Below are 23,390 nucleotides of genomic sequence, written 5' to 3' on the forward strand. Positions count from 1 at the left end.
AGCCAATCATTGTTGTGAAATAAACCCCGACAGGGAGAGTCGGCACGGAGGGGTCTCTCATCACTCTGAAGAGGTTTCTTTCACAACAATGACCCGCTAGCTGTACATTATCCTGCTTATTACACGGCTACTTATTGAAGAAATCAATAATTTTACACAAAAATGGTCCGCCAGAGTCTGACATCAGAACTGCGTCCATAGCAACGATCTGCTATACATAGTAACGGTCTTTAATACGTAGCAACGGACTGTTATACGTTGCAACGGTCTGTTATACATAGCAACGGTCTGCTATATATAGCAATGGTCTGTTATACAGAGCACCGGTCTGTTATACGTAGCAACGGTCTGTTATACATAGCAACGGTCTGTTATACATAGCAACAGTCTGTTATACGTAGCAATGGTCTGTTATATATAGCAACGGTCTGTTATACATAGCAACGGTCTGTTATACAGAGCACCGGTCTGTTATACGTAGCAACGGTCTGTTATACATAGCAACGGTCTGTTATATGTAGCAACGGTCTGTTATATGTAGCGACAGTCTTTTATACGTAGCAACGGTTTGTTATACATTGCAACGGTCTGCTATACATAGCAACGGTCTGTTATACTTAGCAACGGTCTGTTATACGTAGCAACGGTCTGTTATACGTAGCAATGGTCTGTTATACGTAGCAATGGTCTGTTATACATAGCAACGGTCTGTTATACGTAGCAATGGTCTGTTATACATAGCAACGGACTGTTATATATAGCAACGGTCTGTTATACGTAGCAACGGTCTGTTATACTTAGCAACGGTCTGTTATACGTAGCAACGGTCTGTTATACGTAGCAATGGTCTGTTATACATAGCAACGCTCTGTTAAACATAACAACGGACTGTTATACGTAGCAACGGCCTGCTATAAAGAAATAACAGACCATAGAACGCTTTGATTGACCAATCAGAATCAATTATTCAACTAAGCTGTGTAATAAACATGTTTATTCCTGCTGTGAAGTTGGGCATTTTAACACGTCTTCTGGGATAAACTCGCTTTTGGAGCCAGCCTCAAGTGGCCGATCGAGGAACTGCAGGAGTGCTGTACAATGTTTGGACAGAAGGAGTTATTAAATGTGTACGTAAAGTAAACTAGTATTATATCTGTGTGGTGCTCCTACCTTATCCTCTCATCTGTTTCCCTGTTTCTCTGTCAGGCCGACTTCTTGATGCCACCAAGAACTACATGTGGGTCTTCCTGCTGGCAGGAAGCGAGGTGGTCCTCGCAGCTGTGGTTCTGGCTTCCTGTAACTTCCTGTTTATGAGAAACAAGTCCTCAGCATCAGCAGACAAGCTTGAAAACATCACAGTGACAGACGATGCCAAGACAGAGGTGTGCAGCAAATCTGAGATGAATGACGAAGAGGAGAAGGGAGCAAGAGAGGAGCAAGAGAAGGAGACAAAGAAGGAGGTGATAAAGGAGCTAAAGGAGGAGGAGACAGACAAAGTAGAGGAGGTCAGGCCAGACAGTGTAACAGTAGACTCACAGGAAGTGGAAAGGTTCTTGAAAGAGCCACAACAAAATGGTGACATGGCCATCAGTCCTGAAACAAGCCTGTGAGCAGGGAGGGACGAGGCTGGATGACGTTAGACTATTATAAAATAACCCAACGACGAATGAGGTCAACACTCAAGTGTTCTAATGAGCACGCTATCGGATAGTTGTGCTTTGTGTTTAATCCAGGTGTTCATGTCCGTCTCACAGGGGGCTGATTGGTGTCACTGCCTTATGAAATAGTAAGAGTTATATCAGCAATATTCCAACACTAAATGTTTTAAATGTGGTGGTTAATAGTATACAATAGAAGAACTCAGTTACAGCACCACCTTGTGTATAGCCTAGAGTTTATATCAAGAGTCCAAAGTTTTATTTTGATATAGCCACCAGCAAATAATGTTAAAGGATGATTTTGACGATATTCTATATTCATATGTAGTGTCAAAACATCCCATGAAAAGACCATAACTACAGATGGAAATGAGCTTTTAGCTATATCTGGTGAAATTTGCACTGTCCCTGTTAAATACACAATAAAACTTTAAAAAAATAAACCAACAATCAATTTATCCAACTACAGGCCTGGTCACATCAACAAGTGGCACAGCTAAAGGTGCAGTGTGCCGGATTTGGCAACATCTAGTGGTGTGGTTGCAGATTGCAACCAACTGAATACCCCTCTCACTCTTCCCTAAGACTGTGGTAACGTGAGCCGCTGAGCCTTTGGCCTCTCTCAGAGACCATCCCTACTATAATAACACTACTTTGGGAGCAACGGAAGTCAGACGGCGGCTGGCGGTACCAAGGTTTAACAGTCTGTAGCTCATGTTACCGCAGTTTCACAAGCGTGTCTGAGAACTACGGTGGCCCTCAGGTAACGTAGAAATGTAAAAGGTTCTCTCTAGAGCCACAGTTTGATTTGTCCGTTCTGGGCTACTGTAAAAAACATGTAGTAGCAACATGGACGAGAAGAGGACCTGCTCCCTATGTAGATATGAAGGACTCATTCTAAGCTAACGGAAACACAACCATTCTTAGTTTCAAGTGATTATACACTAACATAGTTATGAATGTTATATTCCATTTCTACTACTAGATCCCCTGAAATGCTACACACTGGCCCTTTAAGCTGATTCATGCATCCTAGTGAAAAAGTTAGCGCTAAAAACTAGTGACGACGAGCAGGCTTACCACTAACTCTAGCCAGCCAGGAACATGCTAGCACTAGTCGGTCACAGTAGCTCTTTGAGCTAGTTAGCAGGCTTGCTAACTGTCAATTAGCAAATCTGGCCTCCGTTGTAACGGTCTCTACTATAAGAGTGGATGGTGCAATAAGCTACAGCTTCCTCTGGCTCTCAACGCAGTCCATTTGCTATATTTCCACAAGACTACAGTACTGTGCCGGCTGTTTTATGAAATATTAGACAATATATTTGTGAGACGTCTGCAGTAGGAACCAATGGGCTTAAAGCTGAGAGCCACGGAGACAATGTGGGGGAATGAGAAAGTATTGAGCGACGGACTAACACGTAGTTAGGTCTTTTCATTGGATCTATTAAAAATAAAAAAGATCGATTGACGCCAACGAATTCCTTTGACAACAAAAGGCAGCTTTTTTTTTCTTCGAACGTGTTCTAAAGAGTCATAACAGCTTGTTTGTTTGAGTAGGAACTCCTTTCTATTAATGTTTCAAATGCTCAGTGTTTGCTGTGAAAAGCTCCCCTCACTACCTGTGTCTTCAGAGTACGAGCTGTCTTCCCACACGGTATGTTCTCTCACAGTTAAGGCCGATGTGATGTTTCAGTGAGAAGTGGTTTCTGTCGTATTGGTGCTAAATGGTTGCTAAATGGTTGCTAAATGGTTGCTAATGGTTGCTACTAATGGCTGCTACATGCATGGAGTGTCAATGTTGAAATTGTTTGAAGATTGTTGCTGGTCTCGTGGTAGCTTTGTGATTCCTCCTCGAGTTATAAGCAGGGCCCAAATATTCTCCACATCTTTGTTTTGGTCTTCATCACCCTGTCCCATGACATACAGTATTTTGACAGTCTTTTAGATGAAGTGTGATATTTAAACTGAAGTGCTGCTCCACTGTCACTCAACAGACTCTACCTTTGAATAACTGTGTGACTGTAGTTAACTGTTGATATCAAGCTTAGCAGGGGGACCATTTGCGCTTGTCCCCAAAAAGCTCCAAGTTCACATTGTGGTCTGATGGTACGTGTCCACAGGGGTGTCTTTTATCGTGAGGGATCATCTCTCTTCCCAGCATTGGACGCTTGATGGGCTGCCACTAGACACAAGGCACCTGATTGGAACGAACACTTTCCCTCGTGGGCCGCTGCTCCCAGCTTTCAAACCGGAACCAACACGGTGGCTCGTTTGGAAACTTTCTTCTCTTATTTCACGAAAATAATTCAGCATGATGTGTTTCTGAAAACATTTTATGCGATAAATAATCCATGCAGTTGCAAAATGTGTCTTTATTTTGGATTGACAACTGTTAGTTTAAAAGTTTCTGGGGAGTTTCCAGAGGTGGCGAGTCGCTCCGGACACCTCTGATTTGCATAAAGTAGCCTAGACCTCAACTTTATGCAAATGAGGAGCGGCCAACGTGACGCCCCGTTTCTCAAATCGCACCGCCACGCTACCAGAATGCATTGCACGGCTGCTACATAAACAGTGGATGGGAAGCGTGTAAAGGACGGAGGCGGTGGAAACGTACCATTAGAGTTGTATAAGAGAAAAGAGAGAAAAGCTGTAGAGATTCAGGCTGACAGACCGCTTACTGATAGTGGGGCTAAAATAGACTTTGAGGAAACATCACTTAACTGAATACTAGATTACTTTTTCCTCAAACTCATGTTGCCCACATGCTTGTATGATCTGCACTGTTTGAAAAATATAGTTTATGTACAACTTGATTTTCAGTTTGATGGAAGATCCATCCATCCATCCATCCACCTGCATGTCTTTGGACTGTGGGAGGAAGCCAGAGAACCCGGAGTAAACCCACACTAACACGGGGAGAACATGCTAACTCCACCCAGAAGGGCCCCAAGATGCAGTATTAACAGTTTTTCTCTATCCTGCCCTCACAGAGCATGTAGTGAAGTTAACATGAAAAGAGAAAACATCACTCTGTCCCTTAAAGGGACTGTTTGTTAAGAATCAGAAATACTTGTTAACAGCGACACCTGTGGCCGTTAAGTCAATGAAAGTCAGCGTCGGATTCGCGCTTCTTCTCGCTCTACATAGGCATGAACGAGCATTGCTCAAAACAGTGAAGCGACACACGTCAGCTAAAAGCACAATATCACTCTATATTTCAGCTGCTTGGCAGTAATGTTAGCTGACCAGACGAAGGTCTCTCCATGAATCAATGCTGATCCTAGTGTTGGCTTTTCCTGCCTCAGCCTCCCGACCGCAGCCGGAGGGAACAGGGGAGACACCGGAGTTTTGGTCGGAGATGATAACGTTTCTCTCTGCGGAGCCCCGTCACTTCACAAGACACGGGAAACCTCTGTTGGTCTGGAGGGGCTGCAGCAGTTATTTCTGCGCAACGTCTGCATTCACTAGATATTCTCAGAGCTACACTAACTATTCTGCAGTGTGTAGTGTGTGAACATGCACGCGAGATGTGGAGCGAAATAGCAAGAACGAGCACGGAGTGAAGGCAAGCAGGCAGAGAGAGTACAGCAGAGACTCCGGTCCTGGATACCAAAGTTACGGTCTCCCCCGCGTACTACGACCGCGGCCAACACTGTTTAACAGACGGGCTTCACTAGATACAACTTTGGTGCTTCCATGTAGTTTGTGTTGGAGTCTGAATCTGAACAGCGTAGCTACGCGCGAGCGCGCATGGGACACCGACCCGCAACGATTTATACGTGTAAGAAGATACAAACAGTCCCCTTAAAGGGCCAGTGTGTAGGATCTGGTGGCAGCTAGAAGTGAGGTTGCAGACTGCAACCAACTGAAACCTCTCCAGTGTGCTAAGCGTGTAGAAGAACTACGTGGCTGACGTGAAAACGGGAAAGTCCCTCTCTAGAGCCTGTAGAAACATGGCGGCCGGTTACGTGAAGAGGACCCGCTCCATATGTAGATATAAACGGCTCATTCTAAGGTAACGGAAACACAACAACTCTTATTTTCAGGTGATTATGCACTAAAGAAAACATACTTATTAATATTATATTCCATTTCTGCCAATAGATCCCCTTAAATGTTACACACTGTTCCTTTAATTCAAGAGACATGTTTCCATATATAAGTACAGGCAGTCATATTATTCACTTATTGGTGGTGCACTTGCAGGGAAACAGCACATAATATAACACAACAGCTGGGTGAGGGGTGCATCTCTCAGTATCCATGGTGACGGATGGTTTCTAGTCTAGAATAGCGAGTGGAACTTGGTGTGAAGTGTCGTTCAGTTTAGGAAAGGACCCTAATGTCTTCATTTAATCATTCAACAGGGTCAGCAGGATAATGGTGTGTTTCTTTAACAGCTAGAAAAATATGTGTTTTATTTTTTAATGCTTATATGACTGGTCATTTAATATTATATTGTATGTTCAGATGTTATATATTAATTTATTTAAATGTAAGTCGATGCATTTAGTTGAATATCATGCTGTCTTCTGGCTTTATTTTGTTCTGTCTTATTGTATATAAAAACGTGACTCACTGTGATTTGAATGTACAGTGCGTCTGTGTGTGATAACGCTGCAGTGGTTGAGAGATGTGTCTGACAGTGACAGAGAATCTCACATCTGATCCTGGTATATCATCACAGTCTCACAGCACTTCATAAAATAGTCACAAAATTTTATCTATTTGATTTGTGTACATTCACACCCATTTACCTTTTTTTTGTGACGCTCAGCACGACTTTCAGCAACGTATTTTTAATGCAATTTCCTACGAATGTCCAGCAACATGAGATGCTTGTGTTAATTTCTTCTGTTAATCTTCTTTTAAAAATAATACTACTTAGTTATGTTTAGGAAAAGATCGAGTTAATTAGGTTTAGGTAGCAAAAACTACTTGGTTAAGTTTAGGAAAGATCGAGTTAGTTAGGTTTAGGCAGCAAAAACTACTTGGTTAGGTTTAGGAAAAGATCAACTTGGTTAGGTTTAGGCAACAGAATTACTTAGTTAGGTTTAGGAAAATATCAACTTGGTTAGGTTTAGGCAACAGAACTACTTAGTTAGGTTTAGGAATAGATCAACTTGGTTAGGTTTAGGTATCAAAACTACTTAGTTAGGTTTAGGAAAAGATTGAGTTAGTTAGGTTTAGGCTGCAAAACTACTTAGTTAGGTTTAGGAATAGATTGACTTGGTTAGGCTTAGGCAACAAAACTACTTAGTTAGGTTCAGGAAAAGATCAACTTTGTTAGGTTTAGGCAACAAAACTACTTAGTTAGGTTTAGGAAAAGATGTACTTGGTTAGATTTAGGCAACAAAACTACTTTGTTAGGTTTAGGAAAAAATCGAGTTAGTTAGGCTTAGGCAACAAAACTACTTAGTTAGGTTTAAAAAAGGATGGTGGTTTGGGTTAAAATAACTCAGGAAGAGCTGTAACTTAAGTACGGAAGTTACGTGACAAATAAATCAACTTTGATTTCTGGTTTAATACGGGGCACCAACAGTGGTCTCCTGGTGAAAGTCCTGTGTTTTTTGACCCACCCATCCACCCCAGCCTCCTCCCTATACGCAGCTTTTGTCGCTCTTAATACTTCCTGGTTCACGGTTACATACGAATTGATTTTGTGCCGACCATCACAAAATGTTTTTTTGAAATTGGTGTCTCTGTACACGAATCAATACATTACATTTCCTGACTATTTCAAAGACTGCTGCGGACTAGGCTGGGTATACTGTATATATGCAAGTCATGCAGCTGCTTTACCAATGAATAAAATGGGGCTACACCCCTGTAAAGTCACTTTCACATACTAACCACTAATTCCTACTGAATTTCACTGATATCAGTCCAAACAGACTGGACTGTTCTCTCATTTCAGATTTCTGTTACAAAATTCTGTTTCCATTGTGAGAAAAAAAAAATATATTCTGAAAGAAAAACATCTAGGTTTATCGAATTGTGTAATTGTCCTGAGTGTAAGAATGTCATCATAAATCAAGTCACCTTGCTGTGTGAGCAATAATAGCAAGCCCTTCATGGTTATGAGCTGGTTGTGTTCATTTGGCTCTAATAAATATGTAATGGCGTCAGTCTTCCTGTTCAAATTTCGAATCCAAGCACAGCTCATTCAGTGATGACAGAAAAGGACTTTTTACTCATCAGTTTATTTGTGTCATTACTTACTTTAAAAAGCAATTAAAGGACTATGTGAGCCATGTAGCTGTCAAGCTGAAGACCATCTTCTACTCCAGATCTGTAGTAATGTAACATCAAATTAAGATTTTACATACAAAACATGAATACATTGTTACAGATTAGACTGGCCAAAATGCCTAGGCTATATTAAATGATCTGGTATACAGGTTATTACCTGCACAACAAGTGTTTCTACCTTTGATACTTGAAGCACATTTTGCTGATAATGCTTGGCTTTTACTTGTAATGAAGTATTTTACGTGCTTCTTTTGCTACTTTGAATTAAAGGTACAACTGATAACACTGATAACATTCAGCCACTAGACGTTACATTCTCCCTGAAGAGGGAACCGGATGTCAGATATCTTCCACAGAGATAAACAAAACACAATTTTTAGACCTGTCAAAATTCTTAAAATGATTAACGCTGCAGTAGGAAGAATGTTTTTGGCATCATTGGGCTAAAATCCTATAATAACCTTTCAGCATATTGTAATTCAAGTGTTCTGAGAGAAAACTAGACTGCTGCTCCTCCTCATGTCTCTGTTTTCAGGCTTTAGAACATCTAGCCTTGACGGGAGACTTTGACCAATTACAGGTCATTTCAGAGAGAGAGCGTTCCTATTGGCTGTGCTCCGGCAGGCTACCTTTCTAAAAGCTCTGTGGATGTATTAATAAAAAATGTGTCTACATAAAAATGTTATTAATAACACCTTTAAGTAGAGGGTCTGAATGTTCCACCACTGCTTTCATCTTTGCTCTATTATATATACCGGGGGGAAAAAATTAGTAAACTTGTGTTTGATGGATTATTTCTCTGTTGTTACAATGCTAATTGGCATTGTATTTTACATCATTGGAAAGCCTGTTTATTTACCTTCACAATGATGTCCAACTTGTAAGGATAATGTATTTGTGGGATGAGCAGCACAGCTGATTATGTGGGTAGCGCCCAAGAAAATGTTGCCAAAATGCTCCATCAATGGTAAACAGTGTATTCTCCTGTTGGTATTGACTCTTGTTTTGAGTTATTTGGTGGATTGGATGATTGAACTCTCTATCAGTAACAAGGAACAAACAAGACATATTGGCTATTTTACACTTTATTCATTTAATCCACTGTCAGGAGCCTCAGTAGCGGTGGAAGATCCATACGCAGCCACAACAGCCTGGCACCTCCTCCTCATGCTGGTCACCAACCTGGTCACACGTTGCTGTGGGATGGCGTTCCATTCCTCAACCAGGATTCGTTGCAGGTCAGCCAGCGTGGTTGTGTTGGTCACTCTAACACGTACAGCACGCCCAAGCTGATCCTACAAGTGTTGAATTGGGTTGAGGTGTGGACTCTTGGCAGGCCGTTCCATTCTCTCTACTCCCACATTGTGGAGGTAGTCTGTGATAACCCTGGCTCTGTGGGGGCGAGCGTTGTCATCTTGGAGGATGAAGTTAGGTCCCAGATTGTGGAGCTATGGGATCGCCACTGGCTGCAGAATCTCATCCTGATATCTCCCTGCATTGAGATGGCCTTCAATGATGACAAGCCTTGTTTTGCCAGTGAGGGAGATGCCCCCCCACACCATGACACTGCCCCCACTAAAAGCTGTTACTCCGTCGGTGCAACAATCAGCAAAGCGTTCTCCACGTCGTCTCCATACTTTGACCCTGCCATCCAACTTTGGCAGACAGAACCTGAACTCATCACTGAGCATGACATTCCCCCACATGTTCAGGTTCCATTGTCTGTGTTGTCGACACCAGCGCCAGGCTGTTGTGGCTGCGTATGGATCTTCCACCCACTGCTGACGGTGTATTAAATGAATAAAGTGTAAAATAGCCAATATGTCTTGTTTGTTCCTTGTTACTGATAGAGAGTTCAATCATCCAATCCACCAAACAACTCAAAACAAGAGTCAGTACCAACAGGAGAAAACACTGTTTACCATTGGCAGAGCATTTTGGCAAATTTTTCTTGGGCACTACCCACATAATCAGCTGTGCTGCTCATCCCACAAATGCATGATCCTTACAAGTTGGACATCATTGTGAAGGTAAATAAACAGGCTTTCCAACGATGTAAAATACAATGCCAATTAGAATTGTAACAACAGAGAAATAATCCACCAAACGCAAGTTTACTAACTTTTTCCCCCCAGTTTATATATATATATATATACAGTATATATATATATATATACACCACAGCAGAAGGTGGCGACAACACAACAGATTTGATGGATAGGAACCATTATTCCCAAGAAGAAGAAGAAGAACATGATGGCCGGAAGGAAAAGTTTCCCACCGGTGCTATTTCGTTGTCGCACCCATGTGGACCGTGCTGCGCCAGGAGTCCTCTCTCCAAAACTGCCAGTATTCCAGGTGAAACAACAAACTGTCGTGATATAACGCTGTATTGATGAGTGCCGGTACCGGTACCGTGAGTAACGTAAGTGCATGCTGAGGAGAGGTGACAGGTTGTGTAACGGTAACGGTAACGGTGACGGTGACTGTGACTGTGACTGCAGGTAGCTCTGCTAGCTACATGGCACCACAGCTCAGACTCAGCTAACACATCGAGATCTTCTTTGATTCACTTTCTATCTCAGGGACAGATCATATTAATATATTAACACACATTACTGTCAATATGACACCATGAGCATCCCTAGTCCCTGGCAGCAGCCTACAATCCAGTTGAAAACAATAATCCTGGGCATATCTAATGCTAATAATCACATGCTGATAACTATTGAGGCAGACGGTAGAAAGTCAGAGACACAAACAAATATGTCATTAAATATAGCAAAATAATATTACTAATAATTAATTGATAAAATGTGACATAAATTGATATTTGGGTTTTAATTTTTTCCTTATTTATTTATCTTTGTATTAATTCCCTTATTTATTTACTCCTCGGTTTAATTTTCCCTTTTATTTATTTGTATTAGTGACAGGCCCCTCATTTGCATAATGAGGCAGAAATGTAAAAAGAAAAGAATACAGAAATTAAGTTTGGGCAAATAAATAAGGGGTGAAATTGCAAAGGGAACATTGTGCAGAAATAAATAAATACATAAATACATACATTTAAAAATAATTATGAAATAAATAAAAAATAAATGCAAAAATAAATAGATACATTTTAAATTTAACAAAAAAATAAATACATAAATAAATAAAAGGAAAAATGAAACAGAGTAAATAAATAAGAGAATTAATACAATGATAAATAAATAAAGAAGCAAATTAAAAACTGAAATAACAATTTTACATTTTATCAATTAATTAATGGCTACATTTATTTTAAATATTATTTTTGCTATATTTGATGATATTTATTTTATTTATTTATTGAATTTAATGGAACGAGTGGGTGCTACAACAAAATCTGTAAGTGTATATTCACACTTTATTTCTTGAAATACCTCTCCTCAGCTGTCCATTGTGTCTGCCACCTTTTTGCAGAGTCTATAATGAAGTCAGCTGTGATGGCCAAGCTCCAGGGCTTTGAGTTCTGGAGGAAGACCCTGAAAGAAGCACGCTTTGTGGTGGCACCCATGGTGGACCAGAGCGAGCTGGCCTGGCGCCTGCTGAGCCGCCGGCACGGCGCTCAGCTCTGCTACACCCCCATGCTGCATGCTCAGGTGTTTGTTCGTGATGCCAACTACAGGAGAGAGAACCTCTACAATGAGGTGTGTGAGGAGGACAGACCTCTCATCACACAGGTGAGGATCCACACAGTACACAGCATCTACAGGTTGTTATTGGTGGTAGACTGGAACACTTCCCAGCATGTTTATTATCTTGTCACAAGGTATGTTATGTGGATTTCCATTGACATTGTTTTTTTTTTACATCAATGTTGTTCCTCATGTTATGCCAGTAAATAATAATGTTGCATTCCCTGTGTGTCAGTTTTGTGCCAACGATCCAGAGGTGTTCCTTCAGGCGGCCCTTCTGGCCCAGGACTACTGCGATGCCATCGACCTCAACCTGGGCTGTCCGCAAATGATCGCTAAGAGAGGTACGCACAGTTTCTACCAGTGTAAAAGAAGTGGACGTAGTCACCGCGACGTCACTCATTGGTTTGTGGACTGCCGTTTTGAAGCCTTGAGTTCGTCATTTTGTCCGTCGCCATCTTGGTTTTTACAACCAGAAGTGACAGAGAGGGCGGAGCTAAGAACAACCCAACACTGAATAAGACATTTTAGGCGCCCAAAATGTTACAATTAACTTTGATGAAGTGAAAACAAACTGTGAAAGGGTTAAAGTTCTAAGATGAAAACACGGACAACTCCCAGATCGGACAACACCGTGTTAGCTACCTGTCAATCACAAGGTAGCCCCGCCCTCCACAAGGGAACCTTGCTTTATGGTCTATCTGACTCTAAATGGGACCATCATTTACTAAATGAACATCACGCTGTATTGAAGAAGACTTGAAACTAGAGATTGAGACCATAAACTCATGTTTACAATGTTTACTGAGGTCATAAATCAAGAGAGAAGTAGACTCATTTTCTCATAGACTTCTATAGAACCAGAGGAGTCGCCCCCTGCTGGCTGCTAGAGAGGATGCAGGTTTAAGGCTCTTCAGCATTGGCTTCATTTCTCAGACCCAGAGTTAACCACTGGTTTCTACAGAAATGAACCCCCGAATTCTGACGTTGGTGACTCCTAGTGGTTGTATCAGACACTGATGCCAACCTCGCAGCCTTAGTGATGGTAAAAGTAACATGTATTGATGCTTGTTTCTAAGGGCACTATGGAGTTTTCCTACAAGATGAGTGGGAGCTGTTAGAGAAAATGGGTACGTCTGCCTTTAACTTATTGGAGGACTCTGGGATGATCTCTGTCAAAATGTAAATAAAAAGAAATCGCCAGTTTTACTGTCACCTAACATTTCCCTCTTAATTTACAGTCAGGTTAGCCAATGAAAAGCTCTCGGTGCCCATCACATGCAAGATCCGTGTGTTCAAGGAGATGGAAAAGACGGTCCGTTATGCCCAGATGCTGGAGAAAGCTGGGTGTCAGGTGTGATCAGTGTTTCACCAAACAGAGATCGGTTAACTGTCCTTTTGAACATGTAGAATATGGAGCTTATTTTTAATTTAATTTATAATTATCTGTAAAATCTGCCAGTTACAGGAAACATTAGAAATGTGTTAAAAACTAGTTCTACGTTTGGTTTTGTCAAATGTCTTCCAGCTGCTGACAGTGCACGGCAGAACCAAAGACCAGAAAGGAGCCATGACAGGTATCGCTCACTGGGAGCACATCATGGCAGTACGGTGAGCTACCATCACCTGGTTTAACTCTTCACATGTCCTGTATTTAATCTGAGACATAGACACTTGACCAGCTCATCCAATGTTCTCAAACTAATAATTATTACTACTCCTTTATGCTATAACCAAATGACTCCTGTTTGGTGTGTTTTTGCTGCAGGAAGGCAGTAAATATTCCAGTGTTTGCAAATGGAAACATCCAGCACCTGAGTGATGTGGAGCGCTGCATCCAGGAGACAGGCGTGCAGGGAGTCATGAGTGCAGGTTAACAATGTCTCAATACACACTGTTTTTACTAGTTCAGTGGTATTAATAGGTGATATATAGAATGTACATTTGTGCTCAGGATATGCATTGTTTTGAAGCTAATGTCTGTGCTCATCTTTGTATCATTTTTAGAGGGGAACCTCCACAACCCAGCACTGTTTGAAGGATGCAGCCCCCCAGTGTGGGAGATGGCAGAGGAATATCTAGAGGTGGTGAAGCAGCATCCCCCCTGCACTCTGTCCTACGTACGAGCCCACCTCTTCAAGCTCTGGCACCACACGTATGTCTCTCGTATGCATGTACCTTACACCTGGAGTACAGGACAACTGTCTCCATGCTGTTAGTCAAAGATAGTCTACATCCCTGAAGGCTTGAATCATGACAAACTTCCATTAAAGTTAGAAAGTTTGGAAACTTGTGTTTGGTTGATTATTTCTCTGTTGTTACAATGCTAATGGTCATTGTATTTTACATGGTTGGAAAGCCTGTTTATTTACCTTCACAATGATGTCCAACTTGTAAGGATCATGCATTTGTGGGATGAGCAGCACAGCTGATTATGTGGGTAGCGCCCAAGAAAAATGTTCCAAAATGCTCCGTCAATGGTAAACAGTGTATTCTCCTGTTGGTGTTGACTCTTGTTTTGAGTTGTTTGGTGGATTGGATGATTGAACTCTCTATCAGTAACAAGGAACAAACAAGACATATTGGCTATTTTACACTTTATTCATTTAATCCACCGTCAGGAGCCTCAGTAGCGGTGGAAGATTCATACGTAGCCACAACAGCCTGGCACCTCCTCCTCATGCTGGTCACCAACCTGGTCACACGTTGCTGTGGGATGGCGTTCCATTCCTCAACCAGGATTCGTTGCAGGTCAGCCAGCGTGGTTGTGTTGGTCTCTCTAACACGTACAGCACGCCCAAGCTGATCCCACAAGTGTTGAATTGGGTTGAGGTCTGGACTCTTGGCAGGCCGTTCCATTCTCTCTACTCCCACATTGTGAAGGTAGTCTGTGATAACCCTGGCTCTGTGGGGGCGAGCGTTGTTTCTTGGAGGATGAAGTTAGGTCCCAGGTTGTGGAGATATGGGATCGCCACTGGCTGCAGAATCTCAACCCGATATATCACTGCATTGAGATGGCCTTCAATGATGGCATGCCTTGTTTTGTCAGTGAGGGAGATGCCGCCCCACACCATGACACTGCCCCCACCAAAAGCTGTTACTCCATCGGTTCAACAATCAGCATAGCGTTCTCCGCGTCGTCTCCATACTTTGACCCTGCCATCCAACTTTGGCAGACAGAACCTGGACTCATCACTGAACATGACATACCCCCACATGTTCAGGTTCCATTGTCTGTGTTGTCGACACCAGCGCAAACGGGTCTGACGGTGAAGGGCAGTCATTGCAGGCTTCCTGGTAGCCTTATGAGAATACACTGTTTACCATTGGCAGAGCATTTTGGAAAAAATATCTTGGGCGCTACCAACATAATCAGCTGTGCTGCTCATCCCACAAATGCACGATCCTTACAAGTTGGACATCATTGTGAAGGTAAATAAACAGGCTTTTCAACCATGTAAAATACAATGACCATTAGCATTGTAACAACAGAGAAATAATCCACCAAACACAAGTTTACTAACTTTCTTTTCCCAGTTTAGTGATTTTGTGATTTCAGATGAAACCTGAGCTCTTCTAAATGTTGGTCTGTGGTGGTTTCTTGGCTCGGTGCTGTATTTAATGCACCTGTTGGAACATGGGTGTGGCTGAAACACCTGAACTCAAGAATCAGTAGCTGACTGTCGGTCCATATAGTGTGTGTACTGTATTCTGGGATCACATGATGAACTTTAATCTAGCGATTTTAAAAAAAAAATTTTTTACACAGAATCCACAACAATGTCAGATTATACATCTTGTAATGTGTGTGTGCGCGTGTGTGTGTGTGTGTGTGTGTGTATAGGCTACAGATCCACCAGGACCTGAGAGAAGACTTGGCCAAGGTGAAGACTCTGGAGGGTTTGGCCGGTGTTAGCCAACAGCTGAGGCTGCGCTGCCAGGTAACAGCAAACAGCAGAATTACATCTGCTCCACTGAGTGAATCTGTGGTTTCATAGCTAAATGCTCAGCAGCACCGTCCGGAGGGAGGGAGGGAGGGAAGGAGGGAGGTAAAACGAAAGTCTGGCAGACTTTGAACTGCTCTGAATGATTCCTATTGCATCCACCTTTTACAAGTAGAGATCGTAGTCTGTACTCTGTCAGACAGCAGTCAGGGGAAAGAACACCCAAACAGTTCACCACAACAACACCATGCTCAATGCAATGAGTGGAGTCCTACTGTAAGACAATAAGCAGGATTATTCATTGGCTAGTGCACTATGACCCGTCTCCACCTGGTATTAACATGTAGTCTGTATATAATGACATGTCATCACAGGCCTTTTATGCTGCATTTACACCTACGGTGTAACCAGCAGCGTGTTATAGTAGCGGCACCACGCCTCACCTGAAATAAAGAGCACCTCATCTACCATCAGATGAAACTTTGACACCTCACCACATCACATCAAACTAAGACTGGTTGTGTTTCCGTTAGCTTAGAATGAGTCCTTCATATCTCCAGAGGGAGCAGGTCCTCTTCACAGAGTCCTCCATGTTTCTACAGGAGCCCAGAACGGACAAACCAGCCTCTGGCTCTAGAGAGAGACTTTAACGTTTTTACGTTACCTGAAGGCCACCGTAGTTCTCCGACACGCTTGTGAAGGGGGGTTGGGTGGGCGGAGGGAACTCAGTTGGTCCTACACACTAGTCCTTTAAAGCTGGGGGAGGCAGTTTATTGGTAAAGGCAAAGAAACAACAAAAAACACCAGAATTTGAAAACACAACCTCTCTCCTCTCTCTGTCTAAACAGGGAGCCAGTGTAGCTGGATGAGAATGGGGGTGATGTGGGCGGAAGATCTGGTGCGGGTGATGATCCGGGCGGCAGAGTTCTGAATGATTTGAAGTCTGTTGAGCAGTTTGGTGGGAAGGCCAGAGAGGACAGCGTTGCAGCTGTCAATACGGGATGTAACAAAGGCCAGGACCAAGATTTCTGTGCTGGAGTGAGACAGGGATGGGCGGAGTCTGGAGACAGGGATGGGCGGAGTCTGGAGACAGGGATGGGCGGAGTCTGGAGATGTTGCGGAGGTTGAAGAAAGCAGTCCGGGTGACGTATTTTATGTGGGGTGCAAAGGAGAGGGGGCTGTCTAGGGTGACCCCGAGGCTCTTGACGTGGGTGGAGAATGGAACGGAGAAACCATCGATGAAGAGGTTTGGAGCAGTGGTGTGTTATGCTTGGATAGGTTGTTCAATGGGCACGTGAGCATCAGAACTGGACCACGGAGCAATGAAAGAAGCTGGCCCGGTCTGATGAATCACGTTTTCTTTTACATCATGTGGATGGCAACGAGTTGGAGGTGTTGACTCGGCCTCCAAATTCTCCAGATCTCAATCCGATGGAGCATCTGTGGGATGTGCTGGACAAACAAGTCCGATCCACGGAGGCCCCATCTCGCAACTTCCAGGACTTAAAGGATCTGCTACTGGCGACTTGGTGCCAGATACCACAGCAGACCTTCAGAGGTCTAGAGGAGTCCAGACTTACTCAGTATTAGGCAGGTGGTCATCATGTTATGGCTGATTGGTGTATATGGTAGTCAATGGTGAGAGACGGATATTCTTTTGATCCCATTTGAACGTCACTACCACACTTTAGGCTGTGTCGTCTGTCTAATGACCTATTTTCAGTGTGATACTTCAACAGTTTTACTACAAACTGAGACTTTCTGGACTTGACAAACATCATCTGTGTGATTCATGGAGCAATTCAAACAGGATCAAAACAATATTTATCTCTCTCCGTTGACTAGCGTTCATATCATTTCTGAAATAAGGTCCCATGGTGGTCACAGGAAGGGGCGGGGCTTCGCCTCTATAAGAACGCTCTCTCTCTCTGAAATGACCTGTGATTGGTCAAAGTCTCCCGTCACAGGCTAGATTTTCTAAAGCTTGAAAACAGCCATGAGGAGGAGCAGAAGTCTAGTTTTCTCTCAGAACACTTGAATTATAATATGCTAAAGGTTATTATGGAATTTTTGCCCAATGATGCCAAAAATGAAATTCCTCCCCAGCTTTAAGGGAACATGAGAAGCAAAGATCCAGCTTGTCAGAGTGACATATAGCCCTTTAATAAATATACGTAATGAAACCAGCAGACTGGGACACTTCCAGGATGAACTGATGTAGCTGTACTGTGTGTGTGTGTGTGTGTTTGTGTGTGTGTGTGTGTGTGTGTAGGAGGAGATAGCCAAAGGAAAGGGTGTGGAGGAGAAGGGCAGAGGCCTGCCGTTCCCCCACTGGATCTGCCAGCCTTATGTCAGACCAGCGTGAGTCACCACTCTTTGTTCTTTCATGTTTCTCTGTATAATCTTTCATAAAACTATCATACATCTGTAGAGTCTCTCAGCAGGCAGGACACATTACACTTCTATATGGACAGATATACACTTATACACAAAGAACACTAACTGTCCAAGAAGTGAGCTTTGATTGACACCAGTGAAGAATCCTGAGCGCCGGTCGTCTAATGTAGTGATCTTAACGACGATGCCTTCCAGGCCAAAGGAGCCAGTTGCCAACGGTAACAGCCAGGGTTCAGAGGTGAAGAAGGCGGTGTGTCAGAAGAGGGCACTGGAGGACTCGGATGGAACGGCTGACACACTCTCCAAAAACAAGCAGAAGAAGAGGTCCCGAAACCCCAACAAGAACTTCTGTCCAGAGCAGAAGCGTGAGTCTCACCCGCCACTTTCACCTCAAACTGCCCAGCTTCTCTCTGAGACGAGTAGCATGCTAAAAGTGTCCCTCCTCTTTCCTCCCACAGCCAAGTACATCAAGTGTGAGCAGTGTGGGAACCCAAAGGTCAGTGTGTGGATTGAAGACGTTGTCATTGGTGCATGACATCGTGTATGTGCTGTATTCCACCTCACCAAAGAATCAGGGAGCGATTCCTGATCCGGTTTCTGCTGCTCTGCAGGGAAATAAATGCGTCTTCAACCTGTGTCGAGGCTGCTGTAAGAAGAAGGCCTTCAAGGAGGTGGCAGACTGTCCAAGTCAGTACACGCACACACAACACTGTCAGCACATTGTGCTATTGAGTTCTGGGCTGATTATTTAATCACTAATATATATCTGATTAGTTTTGCTTTTGGGGGTTCAAGGTCACGGTTCATAGTAGAGTGGGGACGGTGTTAACATTTTCAAACCGGTTTGATATGAAGCCACAACACCGGGCTGGACCGGTATACCCAATTTTACCACTGGGTGTAGCAGCGGCTGCAACTCGGAGCCACTAAAATGAAAATAGCCGGTCCACCTTAAAGGTCAGTCCACCTTCAAGGTCAGCCCACCTTAAAGTTCAGCTCATCTTAAAGGTCAGGTCACCTTAAAGGTCAGCTTATCTTAAAGGTCAGCCCACCCTAAAGGTCAGTTTATCTTAAAGGTAAGCTCATTTTAAAGGTCAGCCCACCCTAAAGGTCAGCTTATCTTAAAGGTCAGCCCACCCTAGAGGTCAGCTTCTCTTAAAGGTCAGCTCATCTTAAAGGTCAGCCCACCTTAACCGAGCCGTTGTTGTCGCTAACCTCTGGGCTAACCCCCTTCACTTTAATCAGCAGGTGACAAGAAAGACAGGGCAATTCAATTCACAGCTTACCCCATCACAAACACACACAGACAACATCCAGACAGACATCCTAAATGTTCTGTCAATCACAGGTCAGTCAAACTGACAAACAGAGGTGGGTAAAGGACAGCAGATAAGGTAATAAAATATAATAAATAGCAATAAAATAGATAAAAAGAGAAAACAAATAGATAATAAATACATTGTTACATGATTATCATGTAAGGGAACTGTCAATTAAAGTCTCACCTGAAATGACTACTGTCTGAGTTCAATAACCTGATAGCAGAAGGAATAAAAGAGTTGGAGTAACGGTTAGTTCTCCTCAGAGGTGCCTGATTACGGCAGCCTGAAGGTATCAACGAGAACTCAGGAGACAGAACATGAAGAGGTTGGCTGATAATATTTGAAGCCTTCTTTAACCACCTGATTCTCCCAGTCTCTTTGTTGGACTCCAGTAATCTTGGAGCAAACCTTAACAATGCTATACAGGCTGTTCTTGTCCTTAATGGTTAAACCACTGAACCAACAAATAAAAGAAAAGGTTGGAAGACCTCCGATAAAAGAACAATAAAAGTTAGTTAAGATCCTCTCGCTGACATTAAAAGAGTTCAGCTTCCTCAACAAGTAGATTCTCTGTTGACCTCGTTTGACGATAGACTCCGTATTAATATGAAACTTACGTTTACAATCAACACACTGGACTCATCGGCATAACGCCGTCGGCACTGGCTGCTGATGGCGGCTACTTTTTAATTTGACAAATGTCGGTTCAGCCGGTTTGCATGAAATCAAACCAGTTTAAGCTTATACACCGGAACGGACCGGCAGGACTGGAAGTGGACCCAACTCTAGTTGAAAGGCAGAGAGTTGCAGGAACCTTTGGTAAATGTTGACCTGGGGCCTCATGTATAAAAGACTGCGCAGCTTTCACACTGGAAGATGGCGTACTCACAAAATTGGAAAAGTACGTACGCACAGAAATTTTCACATGTATAAAACCATGCGTACGCCTGTTCCTGCGCACCTTTCCTTTATACATCCCACTTGACGTGAAATTGAGCGCAGCTGCACGTGCCACTTGGTCCGCCTTGTCTCCTCCCATTAATAACTATGCAAATGACTATAAACACGCGCCATGCTGTCACTTATTGTCCAAATAACAACGGCAAATCACGCTGGAAAAGGAACAAAAAAGAAGAATTTCACAGAGTGTGAAATTGAAGTGTTTGTTACTGAGGTGGATGCTAGAAAACATATTTTATTTGATGGTCTTTCATCAGGAATCGGTAACAAACGCAACGTCTCCACAGCAGCTGACCGTGCGCTCCCGAAGGTTCCCGAAGGCTTCCGAAGGCGCACGATCAGCTGCGCCCCGTGCCTTGACTGCTGAGAGGCGCCGGTCTGGCCGCGTCCTCAAATATACTATACGCTGTGCTGGAGTCACAGAGAGAGATTGTCAATACAATGAAGGATAATATATATATATATGCAACGAATTAAAAAGAATGAATGATGGTGGGATAAGTCATATATTAAAAGACCTTGTTAAAAAAAATGTTTGTCTCAACTCACCTCGTTGCTTTACATTCTGTGTATCTCATCCAAACGGCGCCGTATAGCTGCTGCATTTGGCTCATTGTTAGGTGTGCCAGGGTCCGGTTCATCCATCTGTAGCTCCAGGGGACACAGGCTCACCACGGTGGTTTGCCACATTGTGCAGCACGCGATTTTGTTTTTTGGCACGGTGGTTAAGTCATGCCATCTCTGGGAAATTAGTTTAAATGTGTTTTTGTTGTGCCTCTCTGATGTTAAACTTTATGCGCAAACTAGTTAAGAAATATGTGGGTTGTTTTTTTGATCCCACATCATAAATAAAGCTCAGTAAGTTGAGTGGAAAAAATATTTTTACACATTTAGCGAGTTTCAGGACTTTGTAGTTTGACACTGCCAGATGACAGAGTTTGGAAGACGGCCCGCACATTCTCACGACTGGTCTAGAGTTTGCGGCACGGTACGCACATTCTCACGCCACGTTGATTTTTATGCATCCCGGCGTGAGCGTGAAACACAGCGTACGCAACATTTTAGTACGTACGCACCGTTTATACATGAGGCCCCTGCTGATGTCACTGATCGTATGCTGACTGTTAAAATGTCAAACTAAGGTCTCATTCACACCTGTACTTTGGTTCCTTTGGTCCAGACCACAGACTGTTTATAAAGATGGACATCTGGATCCAAAACATCTGGATGACCCCCTGGTGGCTGGCTGCAGTAGAGCTCATAAACCCCGCCCCCTCCATGTTAGTGGATGGGACATGGGACAAAGTAAAGAGTTTGAGTACTACGGCTGTGTGTTGGCAAGAATGTGGCGATACGATACGTATCATGATACAGGGGTTGTGATTCAATATATACAGCTATACTGTAAAGCATATCCTGTGATTTTTTTATTGATTGATTTATTTGTAATCTAAAGGTGGAAGACGTTCATAGTATAAACAACACACCACCTGACCACCATATGGTGTATTGTATTTTCTTAACTTTTTTTATGCAATCAGAGCAGTGAGACGTCTTGATTGGCCGCTGTGAGCTCTCACTAACGAGCTGCGGCCGTGCTCGGCTCGCGATTGGTTCAGGCGGGTGACCTCAATACTGCGGCTCCATCCCCCCCCTCACTACTGCACAGACTCTGGCTCCAAATGATGTCAGTGGTCTCAAGATGGCAGCTCCAGTATCTGGATATTTAGGCTTCACTCCTGTCCAGTGGGAGGAAGTGGAGACGTGTCGTCCGTCTTTATATCCAGTCTACGGTCCAGAGTCCAGACCGATGGGAAAAAGATTGTTGCGTTTTAACTCTGCTGCAGTTAACTGAAAATAATCCAACCTTTGGTTGACAGGCCACGGGCTGAGGTTCAAGACCAAGGCAGAGAAACAGAAAGCTGAGGACGACAGGAAGGAGGACGACAGGAAGGAGGACGACAGGAAGGAGGACGTCAGGAAGGAGGACGACAGGAAGGAGGACTCGGCGACAGAGCCGGAGAGAAGCAGCAGCTCTCCTCAGCCTCCCCCAGATGGAAGTACAGAGCTGCCACTATGAGCAGGACTCAGGCTATCTCGACATGTCTCAGTCACACCCGGGTAACTCTAAGCCAGTTTAAGGTCATTTATCTGATAATCAGACGCGTTAATACCCTCGAAACATTCTCATGTCCAAGATTGAAGTAGGTTGACGCAACATTTCAGTCCAGATGTTGAGCACAGTAACCATCAGTGGACCTGCTGTGGTTCATGTTGCTGGTGATCAACAGTCACTGTGGTGCTGCTTGGGCGATGGAGAGGGACAGGTGGAGGGTAACTGAAACTTCAGGCAACAAGGTCAGTGTGTGCATGTAGAGGTAGCCTATTGTTAGTCAGGACACACAGTGTCTGTCTGTCTGGGACTGAAGTACTGAAGGATGGATGGACACTCATCAGCAGACCAAAACCATAAAGTAACAGACTGTTTTTGATGTGATGTGGATTAGTTTGGGGTTTTCTTTCTTTTTTTTGAAGGTACAGTTTCTCAATTAATTCTGTTTTTATTACTATTTCATGGGACATTTGAATATTCTTTTAGCCAATATTGTTACTGATCCACCAACTTTATAAGACTCCGTTAAAGACTTTGTCCTTCCAGGTTTCCTTTCTTTGATTTAAGGTCATGAATGTGTGTTGCATTTTCAACTCATTAGGTAACCTATTTATTTGGACTTGTATGTGCCTTCTGATGAGAAGTTCTGCTGCCTATCCAGATCAAGCGAGATCAACGTGGTGCTCCGTCTGCTGTTGTCTAAGACCTGCTCAGAGACTACAGTCTACTTAATGTTCTGTTATATACAGTATGTCTCAGAGACTACAGTCTACTTAATGTTCTGTTATATACAGTATGTCTCAGAGACTACAGTCTACTGCTGATGGTCAGTAATATTCTGTTATATACAGTATGTCTCAGAGACTAAAGTCTACTTAATGTTCTCTGTTATATACAGTATGTCTCAGAGACTACAGTCTACTGCTGATGGTCAGTAATATTCTCTGTTATATACAGTATGTTGAAAATATCATGACATCCTGACAGCAATCAATAAATCAAATGCTCTGACAGAAAAAGAAACAAACCTGGTATCTGTGGCCGTCACAGGACTGTAATCTGGTTGGGCGGGCTACCTGCCT

General features: G+C 43.2%; 2 protein-coding genes across 8 annotated transcripts in view; both read left to right on the forward strand.

Annotated features, from left to right (window-relative positions):
• The window catches only part of slc16a3a (solute carrier family 16 member 3a), an 82,743-nt gene that overhangs the window by 18,117 nt on the left and 41,236 nt on the right, over positions 1-23,390 (forward strand). For 2 of the 3 annotated variants that reach the window (XM_074654992.1, XM_074654991.1), the window contains exon 7: positions 1,207-6,116. In XM_074654992.1, the coding sequence (XP_074511093.1) occupies positions 1,207-1,610 (404 nt within the window). In that variant the 3' untranslated portion in view covers positions 1,611-6,116. Of the gene's footprint in view, positions 1-1,206; positions 6,117-23,390 lie in introns of those variants that run through there. The other variant, XR_012596487.1, reaches the window with a different exon arrangement.
• On the forward strand, positions 10,109-23,335 carry dus1l (dihydrouridine synthase 1-like (S. cerevisiae)). 5 transcript variants are annotated; one of them, XR_012596485.1, is made up of 15 exons: positions 10,109-10,268; positions 11,358-11,617; positions 11,808-11,916; positions 12,652-12,702; positions 12,814-12,926; positions 13,101-13,183; positions 13,341-13,444; positions 13,580-13,727; positions 15,417-15,513; positions 17,789-17,877; positions 18,109-18,278; positions 18,372-18,409; positions 18,525-18,600; positions 21,737-23,056; positions 23,266-23,335. XR_012596485.1 is itself a non-coding variant. In XM_074654987.1 (14 exons), exons 1-14 carry the CDS (start codon positions 10,124-10,126, stop codon positions 21,576-21,578), a joined length of 1,686 nt encoding a protein of 561 aa, XP_074511088.1. In that variant the 5' UTR covers positions 10,109-10,123; the 3' UTR covers positions 21,579-21,730. The 5 variants fall into 5 exon arrangements, 3 of the variants coding, with proteins under 3 accessions (XP_074511088.1, XP_074511089.1, XP_074511090.1); XR_012596484.1 differs by having other exon boundaries at positions 10,110-10,268; positions 22,076-23,056; XM_074654987.1 differs by lacking the exons at positions 21,737-23,056; positions 23,266-23,335 and adding an exon at positions 21,376-21,730.

This window comes from Sebastes fasciatus, chromosome 13, assembly GCF_043250625.1.
Source record: "Sebastes fasciatus isolate fSebFas1 chromosome 13, fSebFas1.pri, whole genome shotgun sequence".
In the NCBI taxonomy this organism is placed as follows: Eukaryota; Metazoa; Chordata; class Actinopteri; order Perciformes; family Sebastidae; genus Sebastes; species Sebastes fasciatus.